The sequence below is a fragment of the Taeniopygia guttata genome, chromosome 1, assembly GCF_048771995.1.
Source record: "Taeniopygia guttata chromosome 1, bTaeGut7.mat, whole genome shotgun sequence".
Lineage (NCBI taxonomy): Eukaryota > Metazoa > Chordata > Aves > Passeriformes > Estrildidae > Taeniopygia > Taeniopygia guttata.
Genome location: NC_133024.1, coordinates 61,839,400 through 61,865,861, shown reverse-complemented (window position 1 = coordinate 61,865,861; position 26,462 = coordinate 61,839,400). Strand labels below are relative to the sequence as shown.

The 26,462-nt window shown below is 42.2% G+C and overlaps 1 protein-coding gene across 1 annotated transcript in view; it reads right to left on the bottom strand.

The window, feature by feature from the left end:
• The window catches only part of FAM124A (family with sequence similarity 124 member A), a 43,589-nt gene extending 18,768 nt beyond the window's left edge, over positions 1–24,821 (bottom strand). The window contains exons 1-2 of the mRNA XM_012569669.5: positions 24,626–24,821; positions 13,309–13,340 (exon numbers count right to left, since the gene is read on the bottom strand). Coding sequence (XP_012425123.5) covers positions 13,309–13,340; positions 24,626–24,684 — 91 coding nt within the window. The 5' untranslated portion in view covers positions 24,685–24,821. The remainder of the gene's footprint in view (positions 1–13,308; positions 13,341–24,625) is intronic.
• Positions 24,822–26,462: the final 1,641 nt, after the last annotated feature.

The window sequence follows — 26,462 nt, the reverse complement described above, 5'->3', positions numbered from 1 at the left end:
ACCTGCATAATCCTAGGTTAGAGAAGTCTTCCTCTTTCATTTGCTTTTTGGCCCTAGGTCTCTTGCACACCTTGGTCAAGCAAATCTCTGGCCGTGACCTGACTGTCTGGTCCCTTACACTGTGGCATACCCAGGTTGCATTCCCTCTGGAGGTGCTCTGGGCAAAGACCCATTCCTTCTGATGGCAGTGTTCCAACTACTTTTTTATTTCAGTAGTCTTCTTCAGCACCCTTGTTGAGATCTGATTTTGCAGACTTCTCCAGTGGACTAAACTCATCCCATAGCAGAGCTTAGAAAGGATAAAAATACCTGTCTCTCTGAGATGTCTCTCCTCACCCTGTGCTGGTGAAACAAAGGGTGAACCTAAAGAACTCTCAGACTTACCAGGAGTTATTTAATGCAGAGTTGTCTGCATGGTCTAGGAAACCTGGTAAGTTTGGTAAGATAGGATTGAATTTGTAATGAAGTGAGATTTTAGGCAGATTGGCTCCTGGTCCTAGTTTGTGCATGTCAAAGAGCATTTCCAAACTGTGGCAGACATGTTCAATTTTCTAGCCATGTACATTTTCAATCTTCTATTTGGGAAACATAGAGAAAATAGCCAACCTAAATGTACTTGACACGTTTTTTGTTTTTTTTTCCTGACCAGAAATATTGCATTGAGAATCAGAACACTGGAACACAAACTTCCTTCTTTATTTTCCGCTGCAGCATGCTGCTTCATGAGAATCAACACCTGAACCTGTCTTATGCTTTACAGACCAGATTCCTCTATCTCTACATCAGTAAGACTTCAAATTCCATTTGACCAATTTTCATGATGCAGTACTAGATATATAAATCAGACAACAGGAGCGGTTCAGGGTGAATTTGCTGAGCTTCTGAACTGCAACTCCCATCAATCAGTACTTCATTATCAAGAAATTACTGCTATTAGGAAGTAATGAAATAATTTAAAACCAAACATTACAAACAGCATATTTATTCACTGTTAATCAATCAAAATATTTCAACTGTAGGAATGTAAAATAATCCCAAACCAGTGTATAAATAATGTCAGAATAAAAAGGCACTATAATATTTCCAATTAAAATTTCTCAGGATTGTTGTTGCACAGAAAATATCCGTACTTCCCTACTTCAATCACATTGCAAAACACAAGGAAATGGCAAAACTGTAGCATTTCTCAGTGAACAGGACCTTCACATTTTATCTGAGTCCAAGGCAAAAGTGATCCTTGTACGTGTACTAATTGAAAGGCTCATGGGCAGACACAAAGTCAGAGGTTATTTTCACAAACAAGGAGCTTTATGGGCAGCTGCAACAGAAGCAGTAACTGGACACCTCTGGCAGCAGAACCCGCCACTAGGTCAGTCATGCTTTGATGAATTATGCAGCATCAATAATCTTTTGAACAAGCGGGATGTGACAGATTCACCAGCTCCTCTGTTCTCTTTCCCTGCTGTTTAATAGCATCTGACAAATGCAGGGCTGCTGGATGATGTGCTTCTCAGCTTGCCCTGCTTTGCACACCACCTCAAACGCAGGAAGGATGTTCAGAAGCAAGCAGAAAAGGGATATTCCACACAGCACAGTGCCAAGAGGAGAAATCTCTTTCACACTCCTTTCAGAGAATCATTTTCCTGAGGAACTGCAGTTGAATGTTCTACAATGCTCACTCCTCCATCCGTGCTAAGAAAGCATAGACAATGCACAGAAGACCAGCACACAGACAAGCACAGCAAAATGGTCAATCTGCTCCTCCAGTAGCTGAAAAACTATAAGGAAAAAAACCCTGAGCAAAAAAAAAAGAAAGTTCAAAATTAGGCCCGTTATCTCTCTGATGGAGATAAAAAGCCTTCTCTGGTACATTAATATGAACAGTCTTACAAGGAGTCATTATTACCCTTAGAGTACAGCACTGCATCCAATCCTGAGGGAATGAATCTTGTTGACAACCAACACTTAACACCCACAGAGGCCCTGCATGACCAAGCAAAGGCAATGGCAGATCTAAACATGTGGTACCTTTGCTGTTAGATGGTAAAACATCTGCTGAAATGCCCCACTTTGTTCCAGCTCCAGTGAATTTTCATCCCTTCCTCACCAGTTATCTTCTCCTGACCTACCCAGGGGTAATTTTCCATGATCAATTTAAGCTGCTATTGAAAGGGGCCATCTCACACTCCTCACCTCTCCATGTACTCCTGCTGTGTTCTCTTCTGCTGGCCTGGGCGCTTGCATAGTTACATTTCTTAAACTGATAATGCAACAATACCTGGCACTCCCTCTTCCATTTGCAGTCAGATGGTCTGTGGTGTCATCTAAGCCCTCTTCAGAGCCATGTGACCCTCATCTCCATGGGAATCACAGCTTTTGTGTCATAACCATGGAAGGTTATGGACCTGATGGATGTCCCTCCAGCACATGGCTGGCTGACCTGGCCTCCTTTTGTAGCCCAAGGTGAGAAGCAGAGTCAAACCTCAGATAAAGCCCATCACTCTCCACTGTACACACTTCCACCTTGGGTGCCTAATCTGTGTGGGCCTCACACATTATCTTATTCTAGTACATTATCTTGCTGTACTCCTTGTCCTCAAATGAGAAGTGGTTTTGTGGTGTTGTGGAATCAAAGCTCTTGAACTACATGATGATCGTGTCTTTCATGACATCCTCCAAAACTTCTTCGACTCCTTTAGTAAGGCTGCTGACTGTCCATTGCAAGGCAAAGAGTCAGAGTCACTCCTTAGGGCACAGATGCATTCTCAGTCCCCATTTCCCTCATCTCTTCATTCACAGTACTGCAGATTTCTCACCTATCCCCTCACTACCTGGCAGCTAAGGAATGCCTCATGCCTGGTATAAAAGGATGTGTGTGTTGCCTGTGGGCTGACTGTCCAGCTGCAGTTTAGGAAAAGGGGTAACTTGAACTCCTGTTAGTACTTTTTCTCCCTCTGGTCCCAGTGCATTTCATTCAGTTCAAATTGAAACCTGTGGGAAGTTAGTGTCTGTTAAGAAAGATGGCACAAGTTCACATTATATTTCCCTTCGAAGACAGGCTAAAAAGAAAGGATGAGAATGCCATATTGTCTTTCTGGATGCATAATCCCATGAGCCTGACACTTTTTACTGGGTGTGTGTTTTCCACCCAGGCTTTATGGAGACTGGAGGCATGTCAAAGCAGAGGTTGTGCTCATTGTATATTAAGCAGCCAATGCAAAAAAGGACTCCCAGCTCTGAGAAGACAGTGTATGGGATCTTAATGCAAACAAACTTAGGAACCTACCGTGGGTGCTTTCACACCATGGTGTTGTGGTTTGACACAGAAAAAGAATTTTTCTCGGAAGGAAGAGGTGAATTTGGACATTGACCAATTGAAGGTGGACACGCCTCTGAGAACACAGAGGGGTTAAAAGCAGAATTCCCAGGAGAACTCGCTCTCTTTAGTTCCGGTCATCATGCAGTGCAGCCTCTCCCCTGCCTGGCCCGTGGCTGGGTGGGGGAGGGGAAGGCCCATGGCCTGACTGAGGTAGGCCGAAGGGTGGAGGGGACTGGAACCCCCTGCAGATGGAAGGGTGGAGAAAATCTGGGATGTCTCCATCCCCCCGCCCCGAATCTCTCTCTCTCTCTCTCCGGGCGGTGCCATGTGTGACGTGGAAGCACAGGATGTGGCAGCTGTGTTTCTTGGGGGGTCTGTGGCACAGGAGGGGCTCTCTCTCCCTCGATGGACTGAGAATCAATCTCTCTCTCGAGAGAGAGAGAGAGAGAGAGAGAGAAAGAGACAGCAGCAGTTTTGTCAGCAGTTCACCATGGGGAAGGAGAAGAGCGGGGGGTGCCGCAAGGTACCCAGATGCCTGTGAGAGCCGGGGGAGTCGGGACTTTTAACCCTTCCTGGAGAAATGAAAGCTGTGTGAAATTTTTCTCCTCCTCGGTTTGAAAGAGAGGAAGAGAGACAGCCTGGACCCTAGGATGTTAGAAGGAGAAATTCTAGGTGGGAGGAGATGATGGAGTGGCTTTTGGCTGGACTTTTTCTTGGTAGCCACAGACTGAACCGATCTTCTCCTCCAAGAAAGACTATATCTTAGGAGGATGTCGGTGAGCCAAAGAGACCATGCTTCAGCTGGGAAAAGACAGAAGTGGAGCGAACAGAGAAAAGTTAAGGAGGTTTGTGGTGGTGCCCCCTGTCTTCGCAGAGGAAGAAGAGAAGATCTCTGTTCTTGGACCCTCGGCCCCAGGGAAAAATGGGGGCGGGGGGGGGGGGACTGTTGGTCCCAAAAATGAAAAACTGAACTATTGTTTTTTTCCCTCTTGGCAGGGCATCCTTGAAAGGAAAAAATCCTAAAAGCAGTCTCTCTATCCATGCATTGGTGGTGAGAGTACTGTGCATGGAAAGGAGAGGGTCACCACTGGCAAACTTTTTTCTCCAGGCAGTGCCATGTGTGACATGGAAGCACAGGATGTGGCAGCTGTGTTTCTTGGGGGGTTCTGTGGCACAGGAGGGGCTTCTCTCTCCTTCGATGGACTGAGAATCAATTGTCTGGAGGGTGGAAACCTGATTGGGGTCAAGGTTGTGTCTCACTGTGGTTTGTTGGAGTTGGGTGGTGGGAGGAGGAATGCTTTGGAAGGTTTTAATTTTGATTTTTGTGTGTGTTTTTTTTTTTTCTTTCTTTTTCCTTTTATAGTAGTATAATAGTAGTAGCTTAATAAAGTTTTTTTCTTGTTATTAAGCTTAGGCCTGCTTTACTCTGTTCTCGATTGCATTTCACAGCATTCAGTTGAGAGATTTCATTTTCATGGGGGCACTGGCATTGTGCCAGTGTCAAACCATGACACATGGTTACAAGCAAGTAAACTGCTTGGCAATTCCTTACAAGCACCCTGTAAGATAATGATTTTTCTGATTTTTCTTCATATGCGCTGGGCTTCTCCATGAGATCTTTATTTTGGCTGCCTGGTGTTCTCCCTCAAAATATGCTGCTTGAAATTTATGTTACATTGTTAGAAATAATGAGAATTTCAATTTAAAAACCTAACAGCCTTATCATCTACTTATCCTCTGGAGAGCACTGAAGCCTTCAATACTCTCCTCAACCACAGATAAGGATCATAGCTCTTGGCAAGAACCCAGACACTGATATTTGGTATAAATACCAGATTCTGTAGAGAGCTGCAACACGTAATTCAATTACAAGTTGTGTGTGTAATTCAATTACTATGTAAATAAATTTCTAAATAATAAAACCCCCATCAGCAACCACTAGTAAATCAAAAGCTGTAAAACACTGAATCCAACACCATAATTTCCAAAGTCCTCTGATTATAGGCATTGTGTCTTCTCCAAATTCCACTCCTGTGAAGAGCTGAGATTCTCAAAAATGTGGTTTTTATTAAAGGGCAGAAAGAACACTGCCTTAAAAAAAAAACCCACTAAACACTGCACACTGGAGCAGCTAACAAATTCAGTCCAACAATGAGCTTCATACCACACACAATGTACTTTAGTTAACTGAAAGTGTGATTTTATGATGGGCTTAAGACAATTTAAGACTTTACTGCTGGCACTCTTCCCCCTACTATTCTCAGCTAAGTGTTTCCAGTGCTTCCCATGTGTCAGGTCTAGATGCAAGTTGAAAGAGCTTGCTGAACATACTGGAAAGCAACTCTCAGACTTCAGGAAAAATAAGGATTGTTTCTTCTGGTGGCAGTCAGAAAACTAGGTTGGCTAAAAATGTTAAATTTCAGACAGACCTCTTTTAATCAGCCTGTGCTTTTGCACAAATCTTCCTGGTATCACAAAGATGTGGCAGGGAAAGCCAGCCAGAGAGGAGGCAGAAGTCACACCAAAACATCCACACTGAAGACACAACCAAAGACAATATGGGATCAAACTCTGAGGTATGGCCGAACATTGCCATGTTTGTGTCTCTGTAGACAATGAACAATATCAGCATTACAGCAAACGACCCATTTGGACTTGGCAGCTGACAGCAGCATGTGGCTCAAAAGATCTACTCGCTAGCAGCTGATGGAAAAGGGAAGCAGGAACAGAAAGTGTGCTTCATTGTCTGTGCTCCATCCTGGCCCCCTATGATGGCAACCAGAAGCACCTGGTAAACATTTCACAAATGCTTCATAAATTATAGATACAATTTTTTCTCCCCAAAACTATGAATAAACAAATGTTGTACCAACAAAAAACAAGGCAGACAGAGGACATCTACTGCTCTAGAATGGGGCATGCACTATTACCAAATGCCTGAGTTTCCACCGAGCGTGAATAGACAAATAGTATTTATTTATTTTTAAAAGTTCAGATGAAAGAAATTACCCCATGATAATGTACTATGGCCATGAGGAGACTAACTGTTGGCATTGGCAACATTCAGTAGAAACTGCCTTAATAGCTCTAGCCTTCACAAGTGTTTTGTTATTTGACCTGGTGACTCAGACGGCTTTTCCTGTTCTACCCCAGCTAGTGCCTCTGAGTCAGGAGTTGCCATGGGACAGATTTATTTTTTTTAGCTTCCCTCTTTGGGTTTTAACAACTCAGACAGACATAGCAACAATTTCCAGATCATTCTCATCATTGTACCAGCTGAACTGAAGAGTGCCAAGATCTTTCCTGCAACCCATTTCTCAGGGCTAAAAAACCCACTAAATGGCTGCCTAGCTCCTTGTGGTTTTCTGGGACAGCAGCAGTAACACTTCCACAGGGGGAAATTTAACCCACATCACCAAATAATCCAATTTAACTTTCTCTGACATAAGATTTTACTGCAACTGTATGACAATCAATAGCTCAATGTCTACCAAACATTTCCTATGCTCCTGAAATATGCTTGGATTATTAAAAATGAAGATGTACTTGGTTATATGGATTTGATTATGACTATGTGGCCTTAAAAAAATAAGCCAGAATAAAATTTACATTGGCATCCATACACTTCATTCTTTTTCAATAACTAGTCCAGTTTTCATCTGCTGTATCTGTATGACAAGGAAAAAAAAAAAACTGACTGGATGTGGTCAGAAAAGAGTATATAAACCAACTGCAAACATTGTTTTGATAACTCTGGTCCAGTTTAGAGTACACTTGCACATCCTTGATACAGAAATCCCAAGCTAGCACCAAGCCAGTAGAAAGTAATTAAGCCATGGGACACACAGCTTGGTGCATGCTAAATGTTTCTGAAGAGTGAAACTAAATTTAACAAAGAACAGAGATACCCAGGTTACTCCAAGACAGACAAACTTGAACAGCAACCTCAGTCTTAACAAGGGCAATGCTATGTTTGTGGTCAACACCACTTGGAATGCAAAAATCAAATCCAGGTTTGATTTCAAGTTATGCATTCTTCTGTGCATGTCCTTACACATGGCTGTGCCTCATCTCTAGGGGTGACGTCCAAGCACAACTCTCTGTGAATCAGCACTGTACTTCTCTATCCTGTATGCACGCACTTGGTCCTTCATCCCTGTGGAATCTGATGACAAGCAGTTACATACATGTTTTGCCCACCCAAAGACTGCTATGTTGCATGTACCAGTGACATTTTCCTTCTTCATCCTGCTACAGTGGGAGTCAGCACTGCATTTTAACCCTAGCATCATAACACGAGCCAGGCAAGATACGCAGATGTATCATATTTTCCACAGCTTTATTTTCCACAGGAGCTGACACTTCAGATTTCATTACTATATAAAACACCTGAATTTGCAACACTGACAGATGCTGCAGGCTAAGACTCTACATGATTTGGGTCCAATTTCCTCTTGCATTTTTCCTCATACTTTAATTAGTCTTCGTTTTATAATAACACCTTCTAGAAATGCAGTATAATGCTGGCAAGCCTATTGTAAATTGTTTTTATAGTTGTATTTAATACAGTTTATTGCCAGCCATTGTAAAAACATCTCTGTTCTCTATGGAAATAAGAAACAAAATACTACAGTGTATCTTTGTAAAGAAATAAAAGAATATAATTATATCCTTATGCTCATTAAATTAGGTTGTTTGGGGAAATAGACTTAGAAGATACCCAGTCCAGCAGATACCCAGTGGGTCAGAATCAGTTAGGACTAACCTAACTTAAAGCAGGCAACTATATTATGAAATTCAAGCTTTGTGACATATTTTTCAAAGACAAAATCAGACCCACTAATCTTCCTGCTGCTGGTTGATTTTCATCACCTTTAACAGTTCATTGAAGACCGATTTTGAAATGATACACAAGTAATAGGAAGCCATTTCTCCCTGTGCTTTTGTTACAAGGCATCTTGTGGTGAGTTGACCCTGGCTGGACACCAGGTACCCACCAAAACCACACCATAATGCTCCTCCTCAGCTGGGCAGGATAGAGGAAATTTAATGAAAGGGTCATGAGTGAAGGACAGAGAGAGATCAGTCACCACTTATTGTCATGAGCAAAACAGACTTGATTTTGGCAAATTAGTTGAATTTATTAGCAATCAGAATCAAAGTAGGATAATAGGAAGTAAAACAAATCTTAAAAACACCTTCCTCCACCCCTCCCTCCTTCCTGGGATTAAGTTTATTCCCAATTCTCCACCTCCTTCCCTGCAGTGGCACATAGGGATGGGAAATGGGGGTTACAGTCAGGTCATCACATTGTTTCTACTGCTGCTTCCTTCTCAGGGACAGGAGTCCTTCCCCTGCTCCAGGGTTTATCACACTGAGATGTCCCTCCCATGGGAGAGAGTCCTCTATGAACTTCAACATGAGTCCTTCCCACGGGCTGCAGTTCTTGCCAAACTGCTTCAGCGTGGGTTCTTTCTGTGGAGTGCAGGCTTTCAAGGACGGGCTCCAGCATGGGCCCCCCGTGGGGTCACAAGCCCTGCCAGCAAACCTGATCCAGTGTGGGCTCCTCTCTTCAAGGCTCTGCAGGTTCTGGCAGGAGCCTGCTCTAGTGTGGGCTTCCCACAGGGTCACCTGGGGAGCTGATGCAGATGACATTGACAAAATGTTGACCAAACCTTGACCAAATCCCCCATACAAACTGAATTTCCACCAGTGTAGGAACAGAATATCAAACAGAGCATTTATTAAAAAGAAACATGTGCAGTAACCCATATTTTTTATATCTGCCAAAACAAACTTTCTTGTGTTCAATTTCTAGAACCAGAAAGTGGGTGAAATTCCATGGGCTAGGAATATGGGTATGTGCAACATGGAAATAAAAATTTTAATATCCCAGATCTCAGGTTTACCACAAAAGAATATGAACACTCTACAAGGACTCGATTGTTTTCTAGCTGCTAAAGGAAAGGCAGGGGAGCAGAGGAAGGTGAATTACCAGCTTTCCAACTGCAAAGCAGTTGAGTGACAAGCCCTTTACCTCACTGAGATACTGGGTTCTACAATTTCAAATGCTCTAAACTCTTCTAGAAACTTGCATCTTACTCTATAGGGCAATTTCTATATTTCATTTACCAGCTTAGCTGGACCAGTACAAATGTGTACCCAGGCAGTTACCTTACTGCCAGGGTAAAAATGGTTAAGGAAAAAAAAAAAAAAAAATTCACTTCCATAATTATTTCTAAGACAATCTATTTATATTGGCTCCAGGTCTGACTAGGTGTGAAATACTTCATATATAGAATCCCTAATTTTGGAAAATACCTCTAAGATCATTGAATCCAATCATTAACCCAGCATTGCCCTGTTCACCACTAAACCACATCCTCAAGTTCCAGGGATGGTGACCCCACCACTTCCCTGGGCAGCCTGTTCCAATGCCTGACCATACTTGCAGTGAAGAAATTTTTTCCCAACATCTAATATAGACTGCCCCTGGTGCAATTTGAGGCCATTTTCTCTTATCCTTTGTGAATATTACAAATGACAAAAGTCATGTTTCAAAACATCCATTTCTGGTTTGGGTCTTTCTGAAGAGTCATTTTCATCAATGTAAAAATTAAGCAGAAAAGGCAATAAGCATCCCCCATCAAAACTCCTCCTCCCTAGTTGAAAATCATCTCTGAAACACATAGCTCAAAGCAATCTGAAGATAATTAAAATTATGATGTATGGAGACTGTTGTTTACTGTGCCAATCAACACTAATTAATTATTTCTTTGTGATTCTGACTGTCTGTATCCATATGCCACTTATAGTCTTCATATTTTGGCATTATGTACTTCAGGTAAAGGTCCCTTCTGTGGCTGTAAAGTGCTTAGCACAATTCTCTCTCGTATAGTAGTAGGGATTCCTAATGATAATTGAACACTATAATTGAAAAGGTAATTGAAAATATGAAGAAAATGAAGGTTAATACTTTTCCTAGATTAATGAAGAGCGCACCAGTAGGCAAAATATCTCAACAAGACAAAGCACTCTTCTTCTTAAAGAACAAAGGAAAAAGTAACTACATACATCAGCATTCAGGTAAAAAAAAAAAAAAAAAAAAAAAAAGAGAAGAGATTCCTCTTCACTGAAATCATACTGCTGAACCTTTGAAAGCTGTAATACCTCCAGATGCATCATTCTTCAGACAGGTTTGTGTGACCTTTCATTCAACTCAATAAGACAAGGCAAAGTGGCACACAGTCACCCTGACAACAGCCAGAGCCCACGCAGCAGGCACGAGCTGCCTTTTCTTGCCAAAATACACATACTCTGCAAACTTTGTTACTCTTCCCCAAATTACCTGCTGTACAAAATCACAAACATTAGATGAATGCTGCCAGTAAAAGGCATTTTTAGTTGTCTGAAGCTGGGACACAAGGGCAAAGAAGACAAGAAGTGACAGGCTGCCTAAAACCCAAGGTCCAACCAATCCACCGGGCAGGGCTTTGAACTGCTGAAGCAGTACACTGACCACAATAGCTGCTGCCTTGTGCTCAGAGAAAAAAGTACTAGAAATAAACACAAAATTATCCTGCCACTGCCATTTATCAGCCAATGAGGTTTTCCAACTTGGGGGGGTTTGGAATTCCTGTACAACTTTGCATTGGTGCAAAGTCCTGCAGTGTGCTCAGCTCCTGTGATAGAAACTGTAGTTGATCCACCTGCTAAGTCTTTCTTAACTCATTCTTGGCATGTCTGTGGAAAACCATTGTCCAGTGGCCTAAATCCAGAACGTTAAAAGATTATTCATTTGTTAAACACTGGAATTGGATCCTCATTGGTACTACCAAATAGGACCTCTGTAAAACCAAATTAGCCTGTAATCCTTCTGGTTTAGATAAACTCCATTGGAACAGGGGCTTCAGGTGAAGCAGCTGCAGGTAATGGAGATTCCTTCCTTATTTCCAACAGCTTACTTTGTGCTACGCTACGGCCTAACACCATAATTGACTACACTGCTTTCTAGACTAGACTGTGAATGATTGAATCTTTTCCCCAAAGAAATTAAAAGGTCCAAATCACCTTTTTTTCCCCAATCTCTCTTCTCCACAATCTTTCTTTAAAATGCATTGCATACCCACTACCAGCCACTGACATGAAAGTATTTCTATTTTACTAAAATTCTTTTATGTAACTGATTCTGTTACTGTTGCAGTGTCTGACCGAACCAACCACACAAACCCCTCAAAAGGCAAAGCTAAATACTGCTACTTGTGAAGCTGTATCACTGTAATTTGCCTTGGAAGCAGAAAAGAGAAAGAAGGAGACTTTTCTGTCTCCTGAACTTGTGTGTCTGCTGGAATGATAATACCTCCTTGTACTGACAAATTACTGGTGTTGAAACGCAGCTGCAATGGCCACATACACAGCTCAGTAGTGGCCAGCAAGACACCGAGCAGACCATGGATAACATGATACACTGTAGTGCCACGTAACAAAAGATTCATTCCCCTCAGAAATACTTCATTTAATAAAAACCAAGGCTTACACACGTAATTTGCTACCTTTATTTGTAAAATGTGCAGTAGCCACGCAAAGTTTTTAACGGATTCAACCCAAATTTTAATATGAGAAATACTCTACTCGTACCTTCTTCTTTGAACTAATCTGCCTTCATTAAGCAAGTAAGTTTGAGTCAACACCCAAAAAGTGGAGGAAGTTGGCAGCATATTCCCCAAGCCATCATCTGAAATTGTGAGCTGACAGGATGGCGTGACACACATCTGGTGTAATCAGGCAAATCCAATATGCTTTCACTATCACAGAGAAACTGATTGCCTGGATTTTGCCTCCCAATCATTTCAAAAATTATGCCTGACAGTGAGAATCCAAAAATCTATTTAAACAACTGAATTTAGGAAAAAGCTGCACTAAATTCTCTCTTTCTCAGACACACACACTGAGCAGATGGAGGAAACACAGCGAGTTCCTTGCTAGTCACATCAGCTCAGGAGTCAGACATTACGAATGCTGTCTCATCCAGCTCTTGCTGAAATCAATTAAAACCCTTCAGTGAAGACCACGGGAGATGGAAAATAACCCTCTCCACACTTCAGCCAGAATGTGTGAATGAGAAAAAAACTGACAGCTTTCTTCCCCTCTGATTTTCATGGTGCTTAAAGATCCAGATTATAAAACACAACTTGTCATCTTGGAATTTTTGATGTGCTCACTTGGCATAAATAAAACTCATGTCTGTGTTTGAATCAGGAAGACAGACATCACTTTGCACTTGGACAAGGAGAGATACCAGCAATCATGCATGAATAAGCATTATTGCATTTCAAAGTGCTGCGAATGCAGTGTGTTCTACAACTAAGGAAGTAGATGGAGTGAGAAAGTGTTCCTTGTTGCTTAAAAAAAAAAATCATCATTTTTCATTGGTGAAAAATAAAGAAAAAATAATCCAGACACAGGAATTTGTCTTTTATCAGTTGGATAACCTGAAAATCAACTAGCATTGTAAATATCTAGCAAGACTGTGGCACTTACTAGAGCATCTACCATCTCTGAAATAAAAAAATGACTTCACTAGAGTAGCTCTGAAGTGCTTTGTTGGCATCAGCTTACAATAAACATTCAATTATTCCTGCATTCCCACACTCCAACGACATTCATCACTGCAAACTCCTTTGGCCTGAGGGCCCATTCACACTGGCCCACACTGTGTCTATAGATTTTGTTCTCATTTTGCCTTGCATCCTTGTGAACGACAATATTTAGGACTTTACGCATGGTTTGTATTTGGTCATAAATATTCAAACAGTTTAATTTTCTATACTGTTTCTAGACATAGATCCAAGAAGAGAAGGTATGGAGGCTTTACTGTGTCAAAGTGAACTCTGTCAATAACACCAGGTTGATGTTCATAAATATTAGCAAGGAGAATAAAAGAAAATATAATAATCCACTTAAAAAAATAATCTCAAAGTTATACTCACTGCTGGTAGAGGACATTCGGCTATACTCAGACCTGCAAGACAAAGATTTTAATTAGAATGTATTAAATCTAGAAGATATAATGAAAAAATTAACAAAACTAAATCACAGTGCTTATTGATATAGTTTAATGCCCATTTAGCATTATTTTTGTGCTAAGAGAATAACTAGAACAGGTTTTGAACACTGCTTCAGAAAAACTGGCGTCTCATGTGAATTTTGAAAATATGTAAGTATAAAGAGTAACTATGCTTTTATCTAGGGGTTATTCATGCTACCTAATTCTAGGTGTGAAAATAAAAGCTCAGAAGGATCTCCATAAGGAAGAAATAGTCTGCTTCGGACATAGGTGAGGAGTAGAAGTCTACTAGACTTTGACTCAGCTCCTCTCCTTCCTCACTTTATGTCCTCTAAATGCTGCTGTGCAGAATATGTTTTTGGAGTTCTTTTTAAGAGAAATCTATTTGATGAGCAGAATTTTAATAGTTCTACAACCACAACTGTCAGAGAAGGGAAAAAAAAAAGAATGCCAAAATATAAACATTTAGATGGTAAAACTTTTGCTTTAGTAGGACCATTTTTCTTTGAAGACATGTCAATAAAATGACACAGCCATTGGTTCTAGTTCAGGGCATACTGGATTATCTGGGAGAAAGCCAGAGAAGCTGAATGTTTTGAGCAGCAGTGCAATTAAATTTTTTGGCTGCATATAACCCCAAACTCCTGAAAACCCCATTCTGAACTGATTAAAACATAACCCCTCTATGTCCTGAAGATTCAGAAATAATAAGGTAAAACAGACATGCCACCACTTAAAATTTAAGGGAAAAAAAAAAAATCATTTCCAGTGCTGAGACCCAACCTTTGAGTGTCTGGGTTTGGAGTTCACAGCTACACAGCCTCTACCCTCACACTTGCTGGGTCCCCGACCAGAGCACCCTGCCACCATAAACATATGGCACATGTGCCCTGCAGTGCCCCGAACAGGGAAAGTGCTCGGGAGTCCTGACACAGCTCTTGGATTCAAGCCTAAATATTTGTTTTATATAATAGTTGCAGCACATTTGCAACATTGTGTAAAATTAAAGAAACTTAAAGAGCCTTGACTCCCAAGAGATGTGTGTGGAAGTAGATACCATCTAAGCCTATTCTCAGGATATGCTCATACCCTAGGCTCTCAGGCAACCAAGGGAATAAAGGACATCAATTCCATATATCTATTGTGGGAATCCAGGGCTTTCCTTTGGCTGCCCTGGAGGGCCTGGGACTCTGGCAGGGGGTCAGAAACCCCCCTGTACAGAGCCCCGAGAGACACTGTCTCTGATCTCTGTCCATGGAAAAGAGCTTTCAATCTTACAGGATGAATTACAAGCTCTGAGTGTTTGATATGAGTAATAATTAAGTGTGGCACAGGTGCAAAAGTAAAATTTTAGGATTCTAGATTAGGGGTTCAAAGGTGGACAAGATGGAGGGAACTGGGTGTGTCTTGTCCTTTTTCTCCTTCTTCATGCCCTCCATGTTTCACTGTAGTGTTGGCATTTTTCTATTGGTTTTGGCTGGGGACCCACTGTTCAACGTAGATGATAGATATTGGCACATTATTGTAAATATAGCACACGTAGTTTCTGGTATATAATGTTTGTACCATCCCACTGAGGGGCAGAGCCCCACACGCTGCCCTGGAGGACAGACCTGCGGCAGGGCAGCAGAACTTGTTATAGATAAGCAAAAATAAACAACCTTGAAAACAGCACAGACGAATTATGGCTTCTTCTTTGGCAACGGGGCAGAAAGACAGAGACTTTCTACAATCTCGGAATCATCAATACCTCAGATTCCGACAATCTATAGTATCTGTTTTTGATTTTAATGTAGACATATCTCTGCAGAAGAAAAAAGCAATTACAGTTATCCCCATATTTCAGAGCTTTGCACTCAGTACTCTGCAGATCAGATGCCAAAACTACTGGTTAGTTGAGAAAATGATGAGGAACTACCCCAAACTCTTGCCAATTCTGCACTACTAAAAGAGGACACAACCTGAATTTTTCACAAAACTCATGAAAAATGACTCACCAAGACCATCAAGTGCCATGAGGTTTTCATAGTTTTTGGAAAAGATCTGGGCAATGCTGGGGAAAGAGTTGCTGGTGGGGGCTTGCAGCTCTCCCTGACTTACTCTTCTTTGCTAATCCTGTACCCCCAGCCACTTTGATAAGGCCAAGGAGCAAGGAAACATCTTTGTCCCACTGGCAGAGACCACAGGTTTAGATCATTAGCAGCCACTCTCAGGCACCCCATAACAGAGCTGCTCCACAACACCTCCTCCATGAACCAAGTGCTACACCTCAAACAATCACCCCCAGGACTCCAATGTAGCTGGGAAGGGCAGGGGCAGTAATGACATTGTTATCCTGGATGTGGGCTCACTGCCCCATGTGCAGCACCAATTTACACACCAAGATGAGATATTCCCATTTCTTTTGCCTAGCTTGTGCAACGCAGGGAGATGGTGTGGCCCACAACAGGCTGGGTCCCCAATCATCAAAGCTCCATGCCACTCATGTATTTTAGCAAGCAAAGAAATCAGGGCTCCTTGGCTACAAGTCATCCAGCTCTGTTACTGATCAGTATTCTAGCTTTGGTGGGTAACATGATTCTCTCACTTCCCATGCCAGGATCAGCCTGCCTCTTGAGTCAGTGGGTTACCTGAGTCAGTGGGTGGGAGTCAATGGTCAGCCTCTCCCCCAGTGAATTTTTTTTCTGCCCAGTTAGAGCTGACTTCAGCACAGTTGCTGAAATTAGTTTGCTTTATTAAGTTTCTTCCTTATCTTGCGAGTTCTGCCAAATGTCCTGTGGCCCGTGAATTCTGTGTTCTTTGTGCCCACTATCAGCAGCACATCCTTTTCCCCAAGCTTTGCTAACCTCTCCCTAGATATGAGAGCACTGAAGCACATCAAGTCCTGTAATTTACCAGAGCAATTTTACTGACTGATAAATTCTAATTTATCTTTCTAAAGCCTGGACATCAACATAAGCAGAGAAGGAGACCTTCTTATTCCTACTTCTGAGCAATGTACACACCACTGGTCTGGCTCTGGGCAGGGACCAAGGGAAAGTGATGCCAGGGGCTGGCTAAGGTGCTGTGCAGCCCATAAAACCACATAATATTTTCAGCAGCAAGTCACATCAGTGTCATTTGGCACCATGTATATTTGAAAGGGTGTGAAAACTGTGGAACATGTCACTCTTAATAAGCCTAGAGGCAAGCAATATACATCCAGCTGCCTCCAAGCATCCCAGGCAAGAATTCATTTAGTCTGCACTTCTGTTTGAACACAGCCTGGGGCTGTCCTTCAATGTATCTGCATTTAGCAGTTGGCAGCTAATTCAAAATGAATCTGCACTGCTTGTATTTCGGATGGAAGCGAGACAACATTTTGCCTTTTGCTTACTGCAAGCTGGAACAGTATTCTATTACTTCACACTGTTATTTTATTATCCCAAAGTGCTGCAGGCACATTATAGGACATGGAGAACTAATGAGTCCTGAACTGAGGGAGTAGCAGTCTATGCACATGCTGGATTGAAAAATTAAACAAGTGGAAAAATAAAAAGATGGAGGGTGAGAAAGGAGGAGACAAGGAGACAACAGTGTGCTTGGAGACTAATTGCACATACACATTTTAATAGGCTTTATAATTGTATAGCAGGGGTTTGTTTTTTTTTTTGGGTTTTTTTTTTTTTGTAGTTCTAATATGGTTCAAGCTAATACTTAATTAATGTTTGCTGCAAAACTGACATCCACAAATTAAAAAAAGGTAATTAGGCTCAAAGGCTTATGTCAACCTCAGGTACTGAAATGAGGGCTGTACCCTTCCTAAGCTCCCTCTATTGTCAATGAAAAGAGAAGTCAGAAGTATCTCTCCCTGGCTGTTGCCTAGACAAGAAGCCTACAGAAACCACATTTCTAATATAGAACCCTAGACCATGTGTCTAAAATTAGATGGGATGAATATGAGTCTCTCTGTGTGCTCTCAGAGACAACCTGATTCACTTTTTGTTCTCCCTCCAGCTTCTTTCTTTGCTTTGAATCTAGTCATTAAGAATAAAGAAAAAGCAGTGCTAGCAAAATCATTATTGTTCTCAAAATATTAGAAGAAACAATTCAGATTCATGGCGTGCATTGGTAAGTAGCTTATAAATTATATTTTTTTTTTCTTTACAGTTATCTATTTAGGATACTAAATTCTGAAGTTAGTGTAAGTCTTTTAAGCTTGTTAGACTAGAACACACACAACATTCCCTTTGACAAAATCATGCATTAGAAAAATCAAGTACTGAAATAAACATCTCCTGGGGCATACAGGCTCTGTGGACATCAAGTAACTGTGTTCTTTTCTGTTCTTTTCTGTTTCTTTTCTGTTCCTGTTTTAAACATCCTGAGTATTAGCTTCTATTATTTCCCTTGGAAGAGGCTTTTCCCAATAGGATAACTCAAGAGTAAAGCACTCATGTGCTTTAATGGTGACACCTGGGACCACACTGGGGCTCAGAGGTTCCAGGTCTGTTACATGGTCTTGCAGCAAGCTATTTCCTCTGATAGATGTTAGATTATAGATAAAAGGAAAAAAACATCCACAACAGAAAGTGAACAAATAGAGGACTGCTCCCTTTATAGGCACATAATGAGAAGAAAAATTATCAAACAGGGTATTGAAACAGTGTGAGGTACTGAAAATGTAGGCTTATAGCTCAGTCAAAAGACACATCAGTCTGTGAAGAATGTGTGCTCAATGGCCAGCCCACCAGCAAAGAGGAGTTGTGAAGATGTCAAGAGACATTAAAATAGGAATGCAGAAGCTTGTGATAAAGGTGGGACCTCAGTTCCTATTACCACCATTGAAGGATCAGACTTGTGCATTATTAGACATGGTAAGAGCATCAGGAGCACAAAAGATATTGAACAATCCTCTGAGATCTGTGTGCATCTCTCACTGCTGATTGGTAATACAGAACCTCAAAATATCCAAGAGAGGGAAGCATTCCACTGAATACCAGCAAAATCTACTAGTGCAACTTGCAGTTGCTGAATGTGGTACCTAAAAACACTGTAAGCCTGTTTCTTTGGTAAGAACATGGCTATTTTACAGCTCTGGCTCACACAAGCAATGCAGCTCCTCCAGCATCACACAGTGCTTGGGTTCCTTGGGCACGCTGATCAGCCGTGGCACAGCACCACGTTAGCACAGCTACAGCACTGACAGCTGCAGCCATAAACAAACAGTCCCAGGGGAACCGCCTGGGACCCAGGCCAAGGGCTGTGAAACAGTCTGCACCTGTAGCAGTGAAACCTCTTGCCTTCCAAAACATCCTGGCAAGCTGTCTGCTGGGAATGATCCCTGAACCATGGCAACGTGGCAAAACAAGTTCCTGGCCTATGGTAAAACTTCTGGGTGATGTACACACCAGGAAAGATATGGGAAACGGCTAGATGGCCCCATTTAAACAGATGCCATCAAACCATTTTAAGGATTCAACAATATGGACAACTCTGTCCTGTGCTCAGGGACACCCTTACATGCTGTTTAATGCACTGGCGTGGGTGGTACCAAGGTCTCTGAGCTGTGCAACATCCCCAAAGGCAGCCTACTGTGTAAAAAAAACACATCTCAAATAATTCTAACATAATACTATACCTCCATATGCCCATGGTCTCCATTGCAAGGGCTCCTTAATCCCACTTCCCAAAATGAAATAGTGGAAAGTTAACAATCTCTTCTGCTCCCTGCATGCTTTGCTTGCCTAGGACCGATGGAATAGAACCTGCTGGATTCATATTTCCCATGCCTTCTCTACCTAGACTTCTGGCACATTTCATTATTTCATACTAAGTACTGTATTTAACAGCTTCTTTTCCTTCCCTCTCTCATAAAATGCTCCACAGGGCACATGGGAGTATTTAATAGCAGCTAAAGTCCCAGGCATGAATTAGAAGATTTGGTTCTATAGTTCTGTCTTGGGTCTCTTATCACCAAATTCCTGCAGGTCATAATACAATCTGCTTCACTAATACCAGTCCAGCACAAATCTGTTAACCTCATGATACTTGTGCAGTCAAGATGACTGAAATGGAATTACTCACAGCAACTTGTCTCTAAACTCCTTGCTCTGGATTTCTAGGGAAGTGACAGACAGATGTGAAAGACAAGTGACGGATTCCCGTTGGGCAGCTCTAACCACTACACTCCAAAGCTTATTTCCAACAGCAATGTTTGAGACCCCACGTGAGAGACACCATTGTTGCATAAGGTTTGAAAAGTTGTTTGTCATCTTCCAAAAAGCAGCTGATGAGGCAGGACCACCCTGTGATTTAGTGAGTACACCTGGCTGCACACCCTGCTCCCCACTCCCTCACAGAGCACTCCCAGAGGGACACATCAGGTGGCATCTAGCCACACATCCCAGGCCAGGGCCTGAGTTATCCTCCTGAGGTCCTGATTTTCTTAATTAACAACAGAAGAAGCCTTATTTATACCAAACATCAAACTTTCACACAGCTACATTTAGCTGAGGTGAGCCTCGCAGCTTGCAGGGACCTAAAAATTATGGGTATCAGCACAGAGCTCATGGCCTCCAGAGAGAGATCTAAAGTCTGTTTCAACCTTGCTGTCAGAGCCTTGCTCCAGTGCCTGGCACTCTCAGGTCTGTCTGCCCCAATGTTCAACCAAACAACTTTGCTTCACTGAGAAAATCTCTTTGGAAATGTGCCTCAACTCCAGTTTGTGACAAACAGCCCAACTTCACATTATTCAAACATCAAATCAGAGACAACTTGAGTATCATGACATATCTGAACTGATGGGCCTATACATGAAGTAAAAGTGTCAAAAAAAACCCCACAGCAAAACCCCCAAAACCAAAACTAAAGAAGACCCAATATAAAAATAAGCCTTAAAACAGCTTTCATTAGTGGTTTGTGTTCCTGAGAGTTTCTCATAGACGGATGAAATACGTGACAAGTGACCGACGTGTCAGCTTGAAGGATTGTCATACGAAGTTGTAAGTGTTGAATTCCTTAAAGCCAGAAACATGAGACATGAAAGCAACCTCTCACCCCAATAAATCATTCAACTATTCATTTGATAATTTAAGTGATCCATTCTGGCTGAGGACACAAGTGGATTACAGTGTTATTGATATTTTACCTCTAAGGGGGGGTACAACTTAATATATATATCTATATTGGCTGCTTTACCTTCTATTAACAATATTTTCTGCTTTAGAACCTCACACCTTTTACTGAACTGCAATAATTAAAGAAAGGCTTTCTTGATCTGCTTAAGAGATAAGTTAACAGAGGTTCAAATAATTTGTGATTTGGCCAGGATCACACATGCAGCTAGGGAGAGCCATAAGGAAAACAAAAAAAGTATAGCACACTCCAAAAATGAGCATAACCTCTGCATAATTAATTTGAGGAATGTGAGACAGGAGAAAATGAAAAGGAGGCACCAAGCACCATGAAAATTAATTGTAACCAAACAGCATCAGATTTTGCTAAGTATATGTTACAAATCGCTGTTGCATGGTACAATGTCATAAACTTCAAACATCTCTTTTATCTGTTTTGAAATGAATTTCTCTATATCTTGTTGTACTGTTTTGTTGCAGTTGCCTACTACTAAAAAATACTATAAACAACCTTCCTAAAATTCATCAAATACTCAACAATTAACTACTGTTTAATTCAGTTTGCATCATCAATGTTTACATTTTAAACTTATATAAAAAAACTTCCCCACCTGGTACTTCAGCAATATCTCCACTTTCTCTAAAAAGATTGATTATTTATTTGAAATATAAGTGGGTAAGTAACAAATTAAAATAAAAATTATAACTTCTCAAAAATTTAAATAATTTTAAAGTGGGGAAAAAAATTACATGTTTAGGCAAACTTTGAGACAATCAGTAATGTAATGATTAAAGTGTAAACCTTTTAAGACATGGGCTCTTACAGCTGTCTAAGCAAACAAGTTAACTTGTGCTGGGAACTATCATGGATGTTGAAATGTTTAGAAATTGATGTTTAGAACTGAGAAACTACCTGCTTTTCCACATTCACTTGGGATATTGGTCCTGAATGCAATGAATTGAGCTGATGCTTTGTCCTGGATGCCAGTGGTAGCCAATCTGAATCGTTGCCTCAAAATCAGGCATGCCTAACAACTTCCAAATTGTCATAGTTTGTCATCTTTGCTCCGCTGTTCAAGGACAGTGAAATAATAGCATTTGCATGGCTTGTAAAATGAAGAAAACATTAAAATAAATGTTTCGAAAATTCATTTTAAGTAACTGTTAGTTTTTCACTTTTTCGTTTTTCTTTGCTATTCAGCTACAGTTCTGTAAATGCATACATTTATCCTGCCTTCAATCTTTCTTCTACTGGTTTTTCTTCTCTGTTTTCTTTCTAATAAAAGGCCAAATAAGGACTTTTTTATTCTTCCTAAAATGACAGGTTTTATAGTACAAATCCACTACTGAAACTATTACCAGAGAAAGCTTTGTATGCCATACTTCTGTACTAAAATTTTCAGTAGCAGATGAAATAAGGTTCTTATACTAAAAACTCCCAAAATATGTTTCCTGAGAAGATACAACTTGTATAGGCAAAGTCTCTTAGATCAAGGATGGTCAAACTATTTCAAATCTCGTTAATAAACAGCCAATATAAACTAATTGGCTTATACGTTCTACACCCTTTATTTAGGTACTTGACAACATCAGCTCAATCCATTCTTATTGGATTCAGGAACTCCAAATATGCTATTTTTGTTCAGCAGACTCTTTGCCAACCCTATTTACCAAGCCAAATGCAGTAAGAGGAACATATTTTCAAAAGGATTAGGAAAATGAAGGGTTTGAATTGTAATTGATCTTGCCTTTAGCAGAGAGTTTTGCCTGCTTTTGTAGCTGGCAGCCACAACAAAACCTTAAGCAACATATGCCCTGTGGAGTACTTGATGTGTTCAATTTGTTAGCTGCTCTAAGCAGCTTCAGCAGCCCAGGCTCTGTGTAAGAGCTCACACATCATTATGTACAATCATTGAGATGACAAGGGCGTGCAGTGCCTGGAGTTACTACAGTCACTGTCCACCATTGTTCCCTGAGTGACAGAAAGCGACCACTCCATGCAAAACTGGTACTGAATCACTCTGACAGTTGTTCCTCATTCTTTCAGAGGATGATTGTTGAAGCTCAGAATAGTTAATTAATTTTTTTTTTTTTTTTTTTTTTTTTTACCATTGAGTAATTGGAGAAAAAGGAATACAGTTTAGTTTAGTAATAGCGGTGATGGGACTGAGACAAAGCAAATAGCAGATCTGGTAACAGGGAAAAGCAAGTGCTGTGAACAGTTGGTTTGGTGAGAAAGCTGAAATATAAACATTGTGAAAGAGACATACGCAATATGTTTATCAAAATTAAATAGCTGCTAAACAAAACTAAAAATAATAATTGAAATGCAGAGACCCATTGCTTTTCAAAATAAACGTCAGTGCAAAGCACTGGAGTTATTAATTGCCATATGTCATTGTCCAAATTCCTCAGACAGACTCTTCCACCAACCCATAATTTCCAGTGTCACACATGGGACAGAGACACTTCATAAAATCTACAGCTTTAGCACCTCATCAACACCAGACACAAGCAGCTGTCACGCTGGTCCATGAGGTCTAAAGGCTAATGTCACCAGCTGGGTCAAATCCTTCCAAGTGCCTGTCCCAAGGAAACCCAGGTTTTTCCATTCCAGATAAACACAGCAAATTATGAGTGACTTGAGCAGTCAAGGGGTTTTTGAGCTTTGAACCAGGCATGAATTCACTGATTACTTTGTCTTCCTCTTATCCACATCCCTAATGGGGACTAACCTATATCTGGAAAAGAAGCCTGGATTTTTTTTTCCGTTGAGCTTATGTCACATAAAATATTTTAAAGTTTTTACTGTTAAGTGTGCCTACAATATAAGGTGATAGGAGAAGTCTTTAACTTCTCGGACTACAGAAGAGATTAAAAAATTATTTTAATTACTAGCTGGATGTATGAAAAAGATTACCATATACTTTTTTCACCCTTTAGATTTTTATTTGCAATATTGCTACTTCAGTTTTGGTGTGGTGCACCTGACACCACTGTGCAGAGAATTACCTTTACAGTTTTGCAAGTCAGACTAGAGGCCAAGGGAGATGCACCAGGCAAGGAGCTTGGAGAGAAACAGCTGGAGGAGCAAGGAGTGCGAAGGAAGACACAGGAAAGAACAGCCTTAGCAGGGGTATGCAACCTCTTTTTGCCCTTCTGGAGCCACAAGAGGAGCAAAGGCTCACTGCCATTCCTGACAAGATCTCGAGGCAGCAGCATGTAGGAAAGCATGTAGGACAGGCTTGAAAGCACTTCCCTTTCTCTCCCACAGAGATGGGCTGAAGGTGTGAGCTGAATGGGAGATCCCATGGATCATCCCTTGCAGCTCCATTAATTTAGGAGAAGTCATCCAGCTAAGAAACACAGCACATTCCTGGCAGCAGAGTCATGAAGTCAGAGGGGAAAAAAAAGTCTCCTTGACTGAGATAACACTACCAACAAAGTTTACAGCAGTTCACAGGCTAGCATGCTGAGTATCACAACAAGAATCACAACAGCAACCCTCTGCAAATCGAACTTGCTTTTGTAGAAGGCTCTCAATGGTCCTTCTGAGGAGTCAACTCTCTCTGCCTGATGCTGTGTGGATGTCACTTCCAGAAGGAAAGGATAGGTCCTGGACACGCGCTCAGACTATCCCCAGCCGCACAATCCCTGGGATACAGGATTGGTGCGGCACCAAGCCCTGACCAGCGCATCTGCAGCCCGCGGAGCCGGGCCATCACACACTTTGGAGCTCAAACTTAAAGTCCACAGCCACGATCTGTCCGTGTCCTCCTCCCCGTGTGTAGCGGGAGGGCGGTGGGGATTGCTTCACCGAGGGGGAACGCGAACTCCCAGGGGCAGTCGGAGCAGGGTGATGCCTCCTCGGGGTCACGCCGGACCGAGTCCCAGGAGCGCAGGAAAGGAAAGGCAAGGCAAGGAGATTCGGCGCTGAGCGGGGTGCTGCCGGGGCGCCGGGCCCCGCTGCCGGAGGGGAGCTCTGCCCGGGACACGAAGCCGCCGCCCCAGCCCTGCCCCAGCCTCGCCGCTGCCGGGACGCGCTCGGCGGCGGCCGCCGGCAACAAGTGCAGCCCGCGGGCCGGGCGGGAGCTGCCGCCGGCCCGGGAGAGCCGCCGCACTCACCCGCCCGTCTCCGCTCCCGAGTCCACGCACTCGTCCTCGCCGCCGGGCTGCTTCTCCATGGCGGGGCTGGGGGCTCCGCGCCCGCCCTGCCGCCCGCTGGGAGCGGCGCTGCCGCCTGTGCCGCCCACCGTGTGCGGCAGAGAGAGCCGCGACAGCGAGAGCAGCGGCAGCCGCAGCGAGAGCGGCGAGAGCGGCGAGAGCAGCGGCCGCTCGGCCGGCCCGGCCCCCGCCCCGCGCCGCGGGAGGCGCCGCCCGCCGCGCCCGCTGCTTCCAGCCAGCCCGGCCCGCGGGCACAGCCGTCCGCCGCGCGGGATACCGCGGGCTGGGGCTGCCGCTCAGAAACTACGTCAGCTCCTTCGCCGTGGCACTTCGGTGCTTCCTGGACTAAAGGTGCAGCGCCCCGAGTCCAGTGGGAGTTAAGAGAGACTCTTGGATGTAAGGACGTTCTCACTATCCGTGCGGCCTCGGAACGTCCGCTGTTACAGCCTTTTATTTGAAGTCTTTCACTGAACTGAGCTTTCTCCAGCCTCCCTCAGTGCTGCCTGGCACTTGTTCATTACATCAAATACAACAACAACTTTGAAATTACACACAGAAACGGGCGACGGGTCGTTTCCAACCTGATGAGAATTTTTGTAATGATGCAAAAGGAGCGTTAGAAGCATTTTGAATGCTGCTTGTGAGGAAATGCTGATGTAGAAAAGCTGAGTGGTAGTGTCTGTAAGGTGAAAGTGAAGGGAAAAGTTGTGGGTGCACTTCTGTTGTCTATTTGTTATTGTTTTTGGAAGTGAACACCAATCTCTTTCACCATCACTTACAGAAATACAAATATCCATCCATGTAGATGTGAACGAAGATCTCACCCAGCCAAAAAAAAAAAAAAAAAAAAAAAAGGAAAAAAAAAGTCCTCCCTTAATCCACTGAATCCATTCAGTCTGTGGCAGATTTTACAAGGGGAGGGGCAGAACTGATTTGTTAGCTCTGCCCTCTAACCTGGGAGACCAGCTCTTTGCCTCTTCTGAATCAGATTTGAATGCTCAAGCACACAACTGGGATGGGCTGTTCCCCACAAGGTAGATATTGTGAGACAATTTAATCTACCCCATACCTCGAGGCCTCTTCCTTTAATATTTTGTAGAAGATGCTTTGACGAGTTGGAATTTCCTTTTGGAAAATCTCTAACAATCACCAGATTTCTATTACCTGTAGGCTCTTGGAGAAAGTGGTCAGAAGTAAAAAAAAAAAAAATTATTTTAATAAAAAGTTATTTTCTTATTTATGTCTTACAAGAAAGAAGAAAAATAGTGAAAATCTTGACATTAAAAACATAAAACTGACAAGAATATAAAAATACACTACACAAACCAACCTTCTATTGGTCTAATAAATACTAAACTGGTTAAGTTTGCCACCAGTGCTTTTATATCCATCTCTACATTGCATGGCACTGCTGTCCTTTACATCAAGCCTGCCAGTGGTTCTCAAGTTGTATATGGCAGCACAAATTAATAGTGACACCTAGCACTGTTTGACAGGCTGGGTGTAGTTCATGCTACTGTTGTCTGTGATGGTCTGGGTTCTCTAAAATAATCTGGGTGTAGGTAGGACTCTTGTGAAATAAAAGGAAAGGATAACATCTTGGGAAGAGCTATCAAGGTGGTGTTGCCTTGTTGTAGGAACAACACATCAGTACCGAGCCCCACAGTGCTTATTATGAAACTAGAGAATTTCCTTTGCTTCACCTTGGAGAGACACTGAACTCATGTGCTGTCCTGTGGCCTCTCAGCATCATAGAAGGTCAATCCACTGAGTGTCTTCAGAGATTTTTAGAGGAAAC